The sequence below is a fragment of the Littorina saxatilis genome, linkage group LG12, assembly GCF_037325665.1.
Source record: "Littorina saxatilis isolate snail1 linkage group LG12, US_GU_Lsax_2.0, whole genome shotgun sequence".
Taxonomy (NCBI): domain Eukaryota; kingdom Metazoa; phylum Mollusca; class Gastropoda; order Littorinimorpha; family Littorinidae; genus Littorina; species Littorina saxatilis.
Genome location: NC_090256.1, coordinates 2,350,071 through 2,362,927, shown reverse-complemented (window position 1 = coordinate 2,362,927; position 12,857 = coordinate 2,350,071). Strand labels below are relative to the sequence as shown.

Sequence of the window (12,857 nt, the reverse complement as noted above, 5' to 3'; positions counted from 1 at the left end):
CAGCAACAAGTAACGCTACCCAGGTGTGTGCGTGTGTAGGTATATCAGCCACCTGCACTTATGGCATTATGACCCAGGTCTTTTACATGCCACTGTGGTGAAACATGGATGACCGTCTCTGAGTCTGTACATAGAGTTGACCCGTGTCCGTCCCTCCCGGGATTGGAACCTGTGACCTTAGGTTCACAAGTCCAGTGCTCTACCAACTGAGCTACCCGGCCCCCGGGTTCAAGAAGAAAATAAGACACCAACTCCACCCATCCTAAGAAGCAAAACAAATGAAAAGCAACAATATTTCCATACAAGTTAACCCCTTATCTGCGTGTACTGCTATTTTCTAGTTCGCACACATGCATAACCCTATTGCCAATATGCAGACAGAAGTATTTGCCAAATTTGAAAAATACCCCTAACCATGCTTATCATGTGCAAATCCGTGCCCATATTTCATGCCAAAACATTTGACCTATGTTGCCTTTCTTATCCGTTAAGTAAATGTGAACTTGGCCGATAAGTCTTGTGTTTCTATTGGTTATCCCCCTTATCATGATAGGGGATTTTTGTGTAACGTACATGGTAGTTTGTCTTGTCATACAAGGTTGTGTCACAATCCACACAGGTAGTAAAAACCCACAACACAAAATACTAAACTGGCACGTTACCTAGTGTCCTTGGCCACAAACACGTTGCCCGGCACAGACGTGTCTATCTTCTCTGCGTCAATGATGCTCTTCAGCGATGCTGGAATGCCAGGGTCTCTGGCAAAACACAGAGAAGATTGCATGATTAAGAATAATTGAGGAGCATTTCAAGATCTGAGAAAGAAACGAAAGTTAGCCCTCTAAACGCACATTACGACAAGACTGCAACAAGAGTTTTGCGGAACCAATCTCCTGCCACCTGAGAGAATATCAATCATTGAAATGAACAAGCAACTTTCAATTTGTTCATCTTCTTGTTGGAAGGCCATAGCATACTATGAAGCAGGTATCCTCTCATGTCATCAACACTTTGGTCAGGTTAATAATCCTGCAGATCAAAATGTTGATGGCTTAAAATTAAAAATTTTAGTAATAAATTTTCATTTGATTAATATACTTACCCAACTCACATATAGCAATTAACTCTAGTTCAGTGCTGGTAACGCTGTACGCATCCCCTTGGTAACAAGGGAAGCCCCTCTAAAAAAAGAGTGACCAATACCCATAAGGCCATATTAATACATACTTCCGACTTCCGTATGCGTGCGCATACGCCGCCATATGCATCATTCCAAACGAAGCCCAACTCACTCCCCTTTTTTAGAAATCCACCCCCCACAGCGGGGAGGCGGGAGGGAATAAACGATGTGAGTTGGGTAAGTATATTAATCAAATGAAAATTTATTACTAAAATTTTTAATTAAATTACATATCTTACCCAACTCACATATAGCAGATTGCTACTATAGGTGGAGGGCACTTAACCCAATCAGGAATTGAGAATCTGTCCTGCCGCTAACAGAGCAGGTAACCCAGAAACACATCCTATCTCAATGCATAGGCATCTCTGAGATAAACACCAATGAAAAACCTTTCCATAAAGCCAGCAAGCCGACTCAAGAACACAGTTCTGCCAGGAGACCAAATCGAAGAACAGCTAGAGTAGAAGCCCAATTTCTTGCCCCGTGAGGCCTAGCTGTAGTAAAGGGCAAAACTGCCCTGACATCCCCTGCCTGACTCTGCCACCATACATAAACTTGTCTAACTATGGTGGAGACCCAATTGGCTAACACTACTCTCGAGATGTCTTTAAAGCGCACCATAACGAGTGAGATAAAAAGAAGTTCCTGAGATTCCGATCTAGTGTGCAGAGTCCTTAACGGAAAACTGTGGAGGGCTAAAACCGTACAAAAATGTACATCAGAATCTCCAAGAGCCATAAAAATGCTCAAGAAAGGAATATAGAGTCCGTGCTGTTCGAAGGGGGAGGACTGACTGACTGCCCCCCCCCCCCCCCCCCCCCCCCTGTCTACTGCCACCACTTGAAGGCATACCTGAACACTGTGGCAGTCCATCTAGGCAAGGTTGACCTCAACCAGTCATTACCCCTACCAAAGTTGAAAGACATTCTTTCTTCCTTATATAAATTAATCAGTGTTTAACGTCGTATATAACCATTCAAGGTTAAAGGGCGACGAAGCAGAAAGATAAGAACAAGAGCCCTTAGATTTAATGATCTCAAGCAATCCGTGCAAGTCAGAAAAAATCTTCAAAACTCGAACAGACCAAAAGGCTAAAAATATGGCTCTAGGGGAGCCAAAATAGTGATTAAGATTTGAACGGTGAATCAAAGTTGGTAACTCCAGATTCCGCTTATATGCCAGAAAACCCAAAAGAAACCTAAGTGCCATAGATCAGTCTTTCTCCGAAAATCTGTCTATAGCAAAATTAGCAGAAAAAACACTTACTCCCACTTCTCACAGAAGCTACCCGAGTAAGCATGGCCGATTTCCGTGTTGATCAGCAAGGCTAGTTAAGTAAAAGAGTCAAAGAATCCAATCACAAAAACCCTAAAACTAGGAGCAAAGTCCAAGAAAGGACTGAAGATCAGCTTTCAGCAAGCCTAAAGTAGGCCCTCTTAAACTTGCTGGTTATAAAGCCACCAAGAGAAAAATTAGCACCGAGCTGTCTCAGTAAAACTGATATCACATAATGTCTTAAACAAAGACGTGGGAGAAAAAGAACGGAAAGCCAAAATAGGTGGCTCGCCACCTTCATTGTACCGAGAGAAGAGGAGTTCTATCCGTAAAAACGTAAGCCATCTGTTCCAAGCCAGACAACAAGACAAGTACCAGTCCAGAGTTGACGGGCAGAAGAGCCCGAGCAACTCAAAAAAATCCTACAGTAGACACCCGTGAGAAACGAGTGTGAGCAAAACCGGAGCCCTCTTGCCAACCTAACGAGGTCTGGCAACCCAAAAAGAACGGGCCCAAACTGTGCGACCGGCAGGCCGCTCAAAGTAAAACAAGAGTAAAAATCTCCATGCCCGGCAGTCGGGCGACGAAGATAAGCAAAAGGCGATAGTACCAAAAGGCAAAAACTCATTATTAGAAATTTCTCCCATTCCCCCGAAGGAACAAAAACACGTGGTCAAAGAGAGTCTGCTCCAAGTGGCCATTTGGCCGACAGACTTAGAGAGTCCGCCCAGTCATAGAGACTCTCATGAAGGTACTTCGCTGCTAAAAAGATCTCGTGATGGTAAAACCACCAAAACCTCTCATGTTCCGTGAGGAAGCGATAGGGAGTGAGAGACCCCCTTTCCTTGATGAGAAAAGCCCCCTGTGGAGTTGTCTGCTTGAAACAACACATGTTCCAACCCTTTGTTCTATTGCTTAACGCCCAACAGACCACAAAGGGTCCTATCAAAGCTGAGAAGCCTTAGACATCTAAAGTGTTCCAGCCCTGCACTCCCAGTTACACCTGGAGTAAAGGACTACTATCAAGGGCCGCTTGCACAATCTCCAATAGATCCAAAAACGGCTCAACAAACGTATGACTTAGAAAAAAGATCAGAACCCTGAAGCTCTGAAATACCAAACGAACCATGAGAGAGAACCAAAAGGGAGGCACCCTTGTCTCCCCCCACAAAGAGGGAAACCTAATCCCCCCCAGCCGCTGTGTTAAACACAAAGGCGAAAGAAGAGTGATGCCGAGAACTAACTTCCAGTTGACATAACTGCCACAAGTGTGAAAGAAAGCGTGCTCTTGTGTGCCTACCAACACCCACCGCTAACTTGCCTCAGGGGGAAGAAAGGTGGATATTAGACACAGAACCCTGCCACGAACGCGAGGGTAAGGAGACAAAAGATAAAGTCGAGAACGGCGAGCCTGAAGCCTTTATTTGAAAACAATAAAAAGCCAAGGCCTGCCGTGCGCTTTCCTTCTGCAGTGAGCTTTTAAGATAGAGAAGAATCCCTGTGCATAGAAGCGAACCCACAAAGAGGAACCTTCAAGAAAAGAAGAGATAAAGTCTCGCCAAAAGAACAAACCTTTTTGAAAGAGACCTACACCCAGGCTAAAAGCAAAGCTACATCCTTCGTATCCGCGTCCTGACGGAACACAAACATAACCAGATAGGACGTAACCGCGCACGAGAGAGCGCAGAAACAAGATTTGTTAAAAAGCGGTAAATGTAAAGGAGTGCGCCATAATGAAACATAGCCAGGAGATCCTTGTTCTGACAGAGAGACAGTCACTCCTTGCTATTAACATCCAGACGGATGTTCGCCAATTCCGGGGAACCCGGTGGCGGTTCCGTAGAAAAAGCAAACGAAAAAACTACGTTCTTAAGCTTGGAGTAAACCGAAGCCTACGGATAGCGATCAGCGCGTGACGCGCTGCTTGAGCAGATGACGCAAGCTAAAGCCCCGCCACCGCAGGAGCTAAGCCGAGCGTTGCCCACAAAGGAAGTGGTAACAAAGGAGCCTCAATTGTGAAAAAACAACTTTCACAAGACCAAACGACCCCAACAGAGAATCCAAGAACATAACGTTCTAAGATTCCCTTAAAAGGCTCAGGTCAGCTGAAAATGCGCAAAACGCGGCAAAGCTGAAGTATGAGCTTTCCCCTGAGAGGCCAACAAAGGCAGAGATGGGGCAAAAGCATCGATTGAGTTCGCAAATTGATCCTAAGAAGGAGCAAGACACGCCAAAAAAGATGGAGGAGAAAAGGCAGATGACAATGCTACCGCTAACCCTACAGGGAAAAAGCGCGTAGTAACCTCTGCCATCCATGTAAACAAAGATGGCAGCTTCGCTGAAAGTCAACAAAGAGGCGTCTCCATCTGCCCCAGAAGCTTAGTCTTCCAAATCCTCATCATCCTGTACAGTGGTATACTAACCATCTACAAAAGGATGAGAGCCGGAACCAATCCCGAAAAAGCAACACTTGCCAAAAGGGAAAGGTTTGGAACAAATTTCCCAAAAGCCGGAACTCCGAAAGGATATTCCATCCACCTGCCTCATACCAGCTGAAAGCCTGGAAAAGGAAGTGGATTTAGCCTGAGTAACAGCAGAGGAACCGCAACAACGGAACCGAAAGCCGAAGACTGATGAGCGCCAACTACCAACACCACAGTGTTAACGGCAGAAGGCTAAACCATCCTGAAACCGGAAGCCACAGCCGCAAAAGCGTTAGCAAAATCGGCCACGGATTGGCAAATATCAGAACCAACCGGATGCCTAAACATGCACCAGAAGATCCTATTGTACCTTGAAGCCGCTTAAGCCCCCAGTGCCACTGCACTTGACAGCCTAAACGGCAATTTGAATTCAGTGCAACCACCTCTGCGGAAGCACCGTCTTCTGAACAGCCGACTGGCACTCCCGTGCCCTCCGGAAGCTGACCCCCTGCTTGACTCCCATAGTCAAACAAAGAGCCAGCTATACTGTTCTCTTCCTGCCCCCCGGGCGGAAGCGGAAGACGCACACCCTTACCACATTCTAAAGAAGCGGGTGGTTGCGCAAATCTTCCGTTCGCTCTCCAAGGTTCCTAACCGCCACCGACCTGCTGCCAATGCAGTCAGAGCCAGCCTCAGCTTCGGAACTTTCACCCACAAAGCCAGAGCCCGGAGTTACTTTCTCTTGGAGACGCTCTACCCTTTCCCCGGAGAACCCGGGTACTTGGGTAGAAAACATACCTTTAAACTGGTGTGAACCACCGGGAACCGGAACACAGGCCACAAGCGAAGGCGTGGTCCCATCATCCCATTCCGCATGAACATCAGCCTGAGACACAGTAGCAGACGGCGCAGGCGAACGTTGGCAAGAGACGAAACCCCCGTCACACCGGAAGCGAACGCATCTCCGCCCGCGTGGAAGCGATCTCCCCCACCAAGGAAGAAACCTGTGAACTTAAAGAGAGCAACAATGTCGCCACGTCCGCAGACGCACGACCGGGAAACACATAAACCAAGGAAGCCTAAACGGGCTTATCCACAGGAGAAACCTTGTCTAAAGGTTTAGCCGTCAAAAACGGAGTAGGAGGCATGACGACCAAAACATCGATATTCTTGCAAAGACAGTACATGAACCGAAACACAAGCCTGTCCGGAAGCCTATGCTTTCCCAGATGTTTACTTTGTCGGCGGAGAACCAGCAGTTACTCGTATAGACAACTGCCGCTTCTTGGCGTTAACCGCCATGACCAAAAACAACTCAAGAAAAATTTTGTAAACAAGAAAATTTCACAAGTTCAATTTAAGGTCAAAAACGCCCACAAACACAAGCAAAAAACAGAAAGATCTCACCTCAACATGAAGAGACGATAAGACAAGCAAGAAGATACCAAGAGGTAAGTGACCAAGTCCGTAGACGAAGTGACAGATGGCTGAACACAGCCAGAGCGTACAAAAACACGACCAGTCCCACTGCTCGCTGAGTATGGAATGATGCATATGGCGGCGTATGCGCGCGCATACGGAAGTCGGAAGTATGTATTAATATGGCCTTATGGGTATTGGTCACTCTTTTTTTAGAGGGGCTTCCCTTGTTACCAAGGGGATGCGTACAGCGTTACCAGCACTGAACTAGAGTTAATTGCTATATGTGAGTTGGGTAAGATATGGAATTTAATGGGGTTTCAAGTGTAAATGTAGAAATATAAAAAGTGGAGATCGAGTTCCCTTTTAAAATTCAACACTCACGTGGTATTGGCAAGCTCTGTTGCATACTTTTCCCAGACTGGGGGCATCATTTCTCCAAAGGTGTCTATCAGCTTAACGCCATTATCCTCCTCTGGGTTGTGAGAGGCGGTGATCATCACGCCGATGGTAGCTGCAAGGAGATATTGATACACAAAGGGAAGTAAGCGATTTTAAGGCACATAATTATGACATGTGTGATAGAGTGAGAGTTATACGGAACCATTCTCCTGGCACCTGAAAGAATAACAAGCATTGAAATGAACATGCGACTTTCATCTTCAAAAAGTCAAAAAAATAAAAAATGTAAAACAAATTTCCAAAGATATTTTTGCAAGCAGATACTGTTCTGGTCACGAAAACACTTACATTAACTCCGCAAACAATATTTTTAAATCAAGAGGGCTATAATGTTAAATGTTCAGACATTCGTTAAAACTCTCTTACCTCATATAGTATTTATTTCATTCATACTAGCAGTGCTAGTGATGTCATACTCCAGCTGCAATATTTACCACATAACAATTAAGTAATCAATGAAATTTATATCAGACTCATTGAAAAACAATCTTATTTTTGTACATCTACACTGCTGCACCTCCCTAATGTGACCACTAAACTCACCACCTACAATTATTTACATGTACTGCCAAAGGCAAAATACAGTGAAACCCCCCCCCCCCCCCCCCCCCCAATTTAAGACTCCCTCCCTTTTATTAAGACCCTCTTTTCTCAGACTGTAATCTTGTTCATAGCCTTTGTATATTTACCCCCATTGTAAGACTCCCTTGTCTTGTTTAAGACCTGCTTTTCACAGATTTTTGGAGGTGACAAAAGGGTGTTTCCACTGTACGACTAACGTTGCCATGGAAACCAGTGCACATTTGCACACATACCTTTTCTTGCCTGTGATGCCAAAACAGCCAGCAGTCCCATTCTGTACATGACATGATCCAGGTCCTCTGCTCTGCAAAGACAAAAAAAGCTTTAAAAGCAAAGGCTATTTATATCAACATTACTTATTTACAATCTAATATTAGTTTTAACTTAATGATTCTCTTTACGAGCTTCGCTCAGCAAATGATGAAATACACATGATATAATCTAGCTCTGATTCAACCTGGCCTTCTGGTTAAAGATTCCTGGTTTGAGAACTTCAGCTAGTGTATGCTTATTAAATCTTCTTCTTCTTCTTCCGTAAATGATTTTAAATTCACACCAATGTTACGTTTCTGGTACTAATTACGTTTTCAAGCCACTCCCCAACAAAGCTGCAGTCCTGGTTGTACATTGTACATGCACTCGAATTGAATTAATTGTGTTCAAAAGATATAATACTCTCTTGGGAAACAGAGCGAGAGAAAGAGAGAGAAGGGGGGAGGAGAGAGGACAGGAGGGAAGGATGAGGAAGAGAGAGTGAGTGAGAGATTGGGAGTGAGAGTGAGAGAAAATTAAGGAGAGAGTGAGAGAGAATTAAAGAGAGAGAGAGAGAGAGAGACAGGGAGAGAGAGAGGGAGAGAGAGAGAGAGAGAGAGAGAGAGAGAGAGAGAGAGAGAGAGAGACAGACAGACAGACAGACAGACAGACAGACAGACAGACAGACAGCACCTGTTTTTTTTTAAATGTTGAACTGCTTTGTTCTGGAGTATAATTATATGGTAATTTAACCTTCAGACTTTAAACTAGCACGGTCCTAAATTTTCTGTGCACAATGTTCCCTACAATGCTAATCAAGCTTTTATGTGAAGCAGTAAGTTAGTTGAACACAGAGACTTGTCAAGCCGCTGTAGCTCTCAGATTACACCTTTACGGCAAGTGTCTAGGTCAAGCTCGAGCTCTATACCTGAACATGGGCGATTTAAGACCCTGTGGCAGTTGAGGGCAACCTGTTAGCAAACAGTGTCCCTCAAGGGGCTGTGATCAGAGCAAACAGTCATCGACAGACCACACTCGATTGTCAGACATGGACAGAGCTGCTATAGTGTCCCCTTTCAAAGTTTAAACAGGTCTAAAGCAGCGAGAGAAAGGAATGTTGCTACAGTTCTATGTCCCTTAATAGCTGTTGTATGCATCAGGAATGTCACAGTATATTGTATGATGTTTTGACCCAACAAAAACATGCAAATACACACACACACAAAGATGTAAAAAAAAAAAAAAAGAGAGAGAGAGAGAGAGAGAGAGAGAGAGAGAGAGAGAGAGAGAGAGAGAGAGAGAGAGAGAGAGAGTACATGTGTTTGTCTGCATGCATGTCAAAATGCTGCATGAAGTAGTCTAGCTCATTTTTTCATTTCTATTGATGAGCTCAGACACCCTCCCCCCCCCCCCCCCCCATCCCACTGACGCGCTGTCAATGTCATAATGCCAAAAACTGAAAAAGATCAATGACTACCTGCAATTTTGTATTAGCTCTCTCTCTCTCTCTAACGTTAAACCTTCCCAGCTGTTACATACCATCAACCACATCGAGAAGAAATTCCTCCTACTGCTATCAGCGAAGAAAGAAAAAAACCATTGTATTGTACAAACACACAAACTTCAGTCATCGCAGGCAGAGAAGCCGGATATTCCTGACGACGTGGCCGTCGTTACTGTACACTCAAAAACAAACACCATAAGCACTGAAAGACAACCAGATTTACCGGACAATGAATCCAAAGGCTACTCACTTCGTCCTGAACCCTGCAGTGCCATACGTGATGGTTTTATCTTGTAAACGCGGATGTTTCTCCACCGCAATAGCAGCCGCTTTTTCCAAGGCAGTCATGTTGTTTGAGAATGCAGGGGAAGTAACTACCAATTTCTGCAGCAAAAAAATCTTCGTCTCAGTTCCCTACCCTTTAAGTGCAAGTAGTGGCTTACTCTTTCTTGTACACGTAATAGACAGCATTTCCGAACAAGTAATGAAACTGAGAAATTAAATAACTAGCACTTATACACATACACAGAAAATGAGAGAGAACATGAAAGAGAGAGAAAGAGAAAGAGACAATGACAATCCTTTATTTTACGAGGGTAACAGAATAAGCATAGGAATACTTAGCATCTGGCCCTCGCCTAAAAGAGGGACTAAATCTACTGTAATAACTACTACTACATGAATACATAATTAGTGAAATAGTATAAGTTTGAGAGAGAGAGAGAGAGAGAGAGAGAGAGAGAGAGAGAGAGAGAGAGAGAGAGAGAGAGAGAGAGAGAGAGCGAGAGAGAGAGCGAGAGCGAGAGCGAGAGCGAGAGAGAGAGAGAGAGAGAGAGAGATCAAATCAAATCAAATCAAATTTTATTTTACGAGGGTTGTGGCATAAGCAATATAAAAGAGCTTCTTTTCAACCAGCCCTCGCCCAGAGAGGGACTATTCTAATCTTAAAATAAAAATAAAAATAAAAAAAGGCAGAAAAACTATTCACATGACTATATACACGTTGTAGGCTATACATACATTCTTGCGTTATGAAACACCGATGCTTTATGGACAGATATGATCAATATGAAAATAATCAGAACGAAGTCTTCGATCACTGTGACTTTTCGTAATTTGACATTAAATGTAATGAGAGGTGTTTTATGAAAGTATTGAGACTTGTTGGGACTCGAAATGAGTCGAAATGAGAGAGAGAGAGAGAGAGAGAGAGAGAGAGAGAGAGAGAGAGAGAGAGAGAGAGAGAGAGAGAGAGCGAGAGAGAGAGAGAGAGAGAGAGAGAGAGAGAGAGAGAGAGAGAGAGAGAGAGAGAGAGAGAGAGAGAGAGAGAGAGAGAGAGATCTGTACTAGTAATTTTATGAACAATGTCTTGCATGTATATTTGTGATTATTTCCTACTTTATCATAAAAAGAAGAAAGAGGATAAACAAAAACAAAACAAAAAAACAAACACACAACAACATCCACCAGAAAAACAGAAGAAAAAAACAGAAGTGCATGGCAGTGAGTCAGTGAGTCATGAGTGGTTTATTATTTGCATGACATAATAACAGACTAAAATTATACATGTATGACATTTAAGAAATGCAGGACAAAATCACTATGAACCACAAAAAGCTAATTTAACAGCAAGCTGGTGTTTATGTGCATATCCGAATGAGAAGTGAATGCCTGCAGCCCATAATTCAAGAATTCACAAGTGTCAGCTTCATCAGCTGGATATCAGGGCTCCCCATAGCGCGCGTCCCTGCGTCCTATCTGCACTGGAAGCCGAAAACACCTACTGGAAATGTATGGAGGCACTATAGACTTTTATAGAGCGGGTCCTGGGACGCACTTAATTTTCTTTATCGTGCGTACCGTAGATACCATTTTCAGACTGCACTCGTCCGATATTAGTACACTGGGACTTTTCGGTTTCTAAAATACTGCAGTGGGGGTCCATTGACCCTCTAACAATTAAAAGTAGGGGTCCCAGGACGCACTAGGAGGGGCCCAGCATATGCACACAGAAATAATAAAAACAATCTTATCTAAAGTTTTGATAAGCCTGATGCACATGCAGGCACTATACCCACTCAATGTTCAAGTGAGCTGTTTAAAGATTACCATCCTTCCTGTTTATATATATATATATATATATCCCATGACCTCCCTTCTTTGTCTCTGTTACTTCAGTATGGGTATATATGTTGTATTTTTATAGCTCAATAAATACATCATGGACTCCAAAAAATATATGATAGTGCAGATTCCGATTTGGGCAAAGGACTACTTTCCTCCCGACCTTTGACCTCGCGCCGAACAATGTGACACATTTGTATGAAGTTCTAAAGTCGTATTGCACGGCTCAGAAAACCATATCAGTTGCACGCAAAAATGAATCTCAGAACTGATCTGATGTATGAGATGCAATAAGCAAAAGTTTCTTTCATTATGAAAGCAATGCAGGTCGAAAAAAACGAACATTCAACTTACAAGATAACCAGATGCTAGCGAACCAAAACAAAAACACGAGTACCCTCCCCTTGCATCGTTAGCAGACGACTTTTGAGAATCTGTCGGTAGTGTGTTTTGGTGTGCGCCTTCAGCTATCAAACATCGGCTGTTTCACGTGTTTTGCGAGCAAGTCTACTCTTTTGCCTGGCTCTGCAGTAAGTCCACATATTTTTCCGTAATCCAGTCATATTCCTTCAAAATGCAATCAATCGGCGGTGACAGACGTGTCGGTCGCGTTTTCCTCTCAACCATACCAGTTTAAGTTCATCCATGCAAACACACTCGCAAAACAGTTTATCACGTAGATACATTTCAAATAGGGAGCAAATGGTTAAATCTAAACCTACATATTTGTTCCCTAAGATTTGCTTCTCTGTCAATAAGCCTAATTACACACGTTCGAGAAAAACAACGTGGAATCAATTCTGAATCGAGTAAGCCAAATGGGTCCCAAACCCGTTTCGCCCGTTCTGCCGACCTGAAACGCAAAACAAAAGAATTGTGCGCTTCAACTAAATTAATTTCTATTCGACTTCATTACTTTCTTGCAACTTATGAACCTTTACTTAAAGCTTTTAAATGGTCTGAAAGTAGTGTTACCGCGTACTTATCGATGCACTCATTCGTTTTATTTTTTCAGCGACGGTCACTTAGTTTAAGGTTGCAAAAGGGCTAAGTCTCGCTGGCAACAGTTTTACCCTGCACAGATCGGAACAGTGCCGCTAGTAGTCTACACTTTGTGTTTGATGGTAGAATGGGATATACAGATTACAACACTCGTGGTTTTTTTATATGGCTTGTATTTCAGTCAAGACCCAGCGGGAATATCAATCGAGAGCCACTCGCCAGAGGCTCGTGTCTCCCGATGATATTCATCCGCTGGGTCTTGACTGAAATACAAGCCATATAAAAAACCACTCGTGTTGTAACCTATACATATCTGCTGCCACATAGCTGGCCAAACTTCTACAAGGAGAGCATGTTGTTATTGACTGTGTGCTTGTTCTTATCGCTATGATGGGTTAGATTGCTTGTATTTTCTAATTTCATGATCTGTATATCGTGTGTGTGTGTGTTTATATGTGTGTGCGTGTTAGTGTTCGTGTGTCAGTGTGTGTGTGTGTGTGTGTGTGTGTGTGTGTGTGTGTGTGAGTGTGTGTGTGAGTGTGTGTGTGAGTGTGTGTGTGGGTGTACATGTGAGGTTTTTTTTTATAACTGTAACGCACTTGGAGCTGTGAAATGGGACTTGAGCTATAGA

The 12,857-nt window shown here is 43.5% G+C and overlaps 1 protein-coding gene across 2 annotated transcripts in view; it reads right to left on the bottom strand.

The window, feature by feature from the left end:
* Nucleotides 1–9,589, bottom strand: part of LOC138981042 (phosphoacetylglucosamine mutase-like) — a 45,925-nt gene extending 36,336 nt beyond the window's left edge. The window contains exons 1-4 of one of the 2 annotated variants that reach the window (XM_070353845.1): nt 9,351–9,589; nt 7,578–7,648; nt 6,685–6,814; nt 663–758 (exon numbers count right to left, since the gene is read on the bottom strand). In XM_070353845.1, the coding sequence (XP_070209946.1) occupies nt 663–758; nt 6,685–6,814; nt 7,578–7,648; nt 9,351–9,448 (395 nt within the window). In that variant the 5' untranslated portion in view covers nt 9,449–9,589. The remainder of the gene's footprint in view (nt 1–662; nt 759–6,684; nt 6,815–7,577; nt 7,649–9,350) is intronic. The other variant, XM_070353846.1, reaches the window with a different exon arrangement.
* Between the last annotated feature and the right edge of the window lie 3,268 nt (nt 9,590–12,857).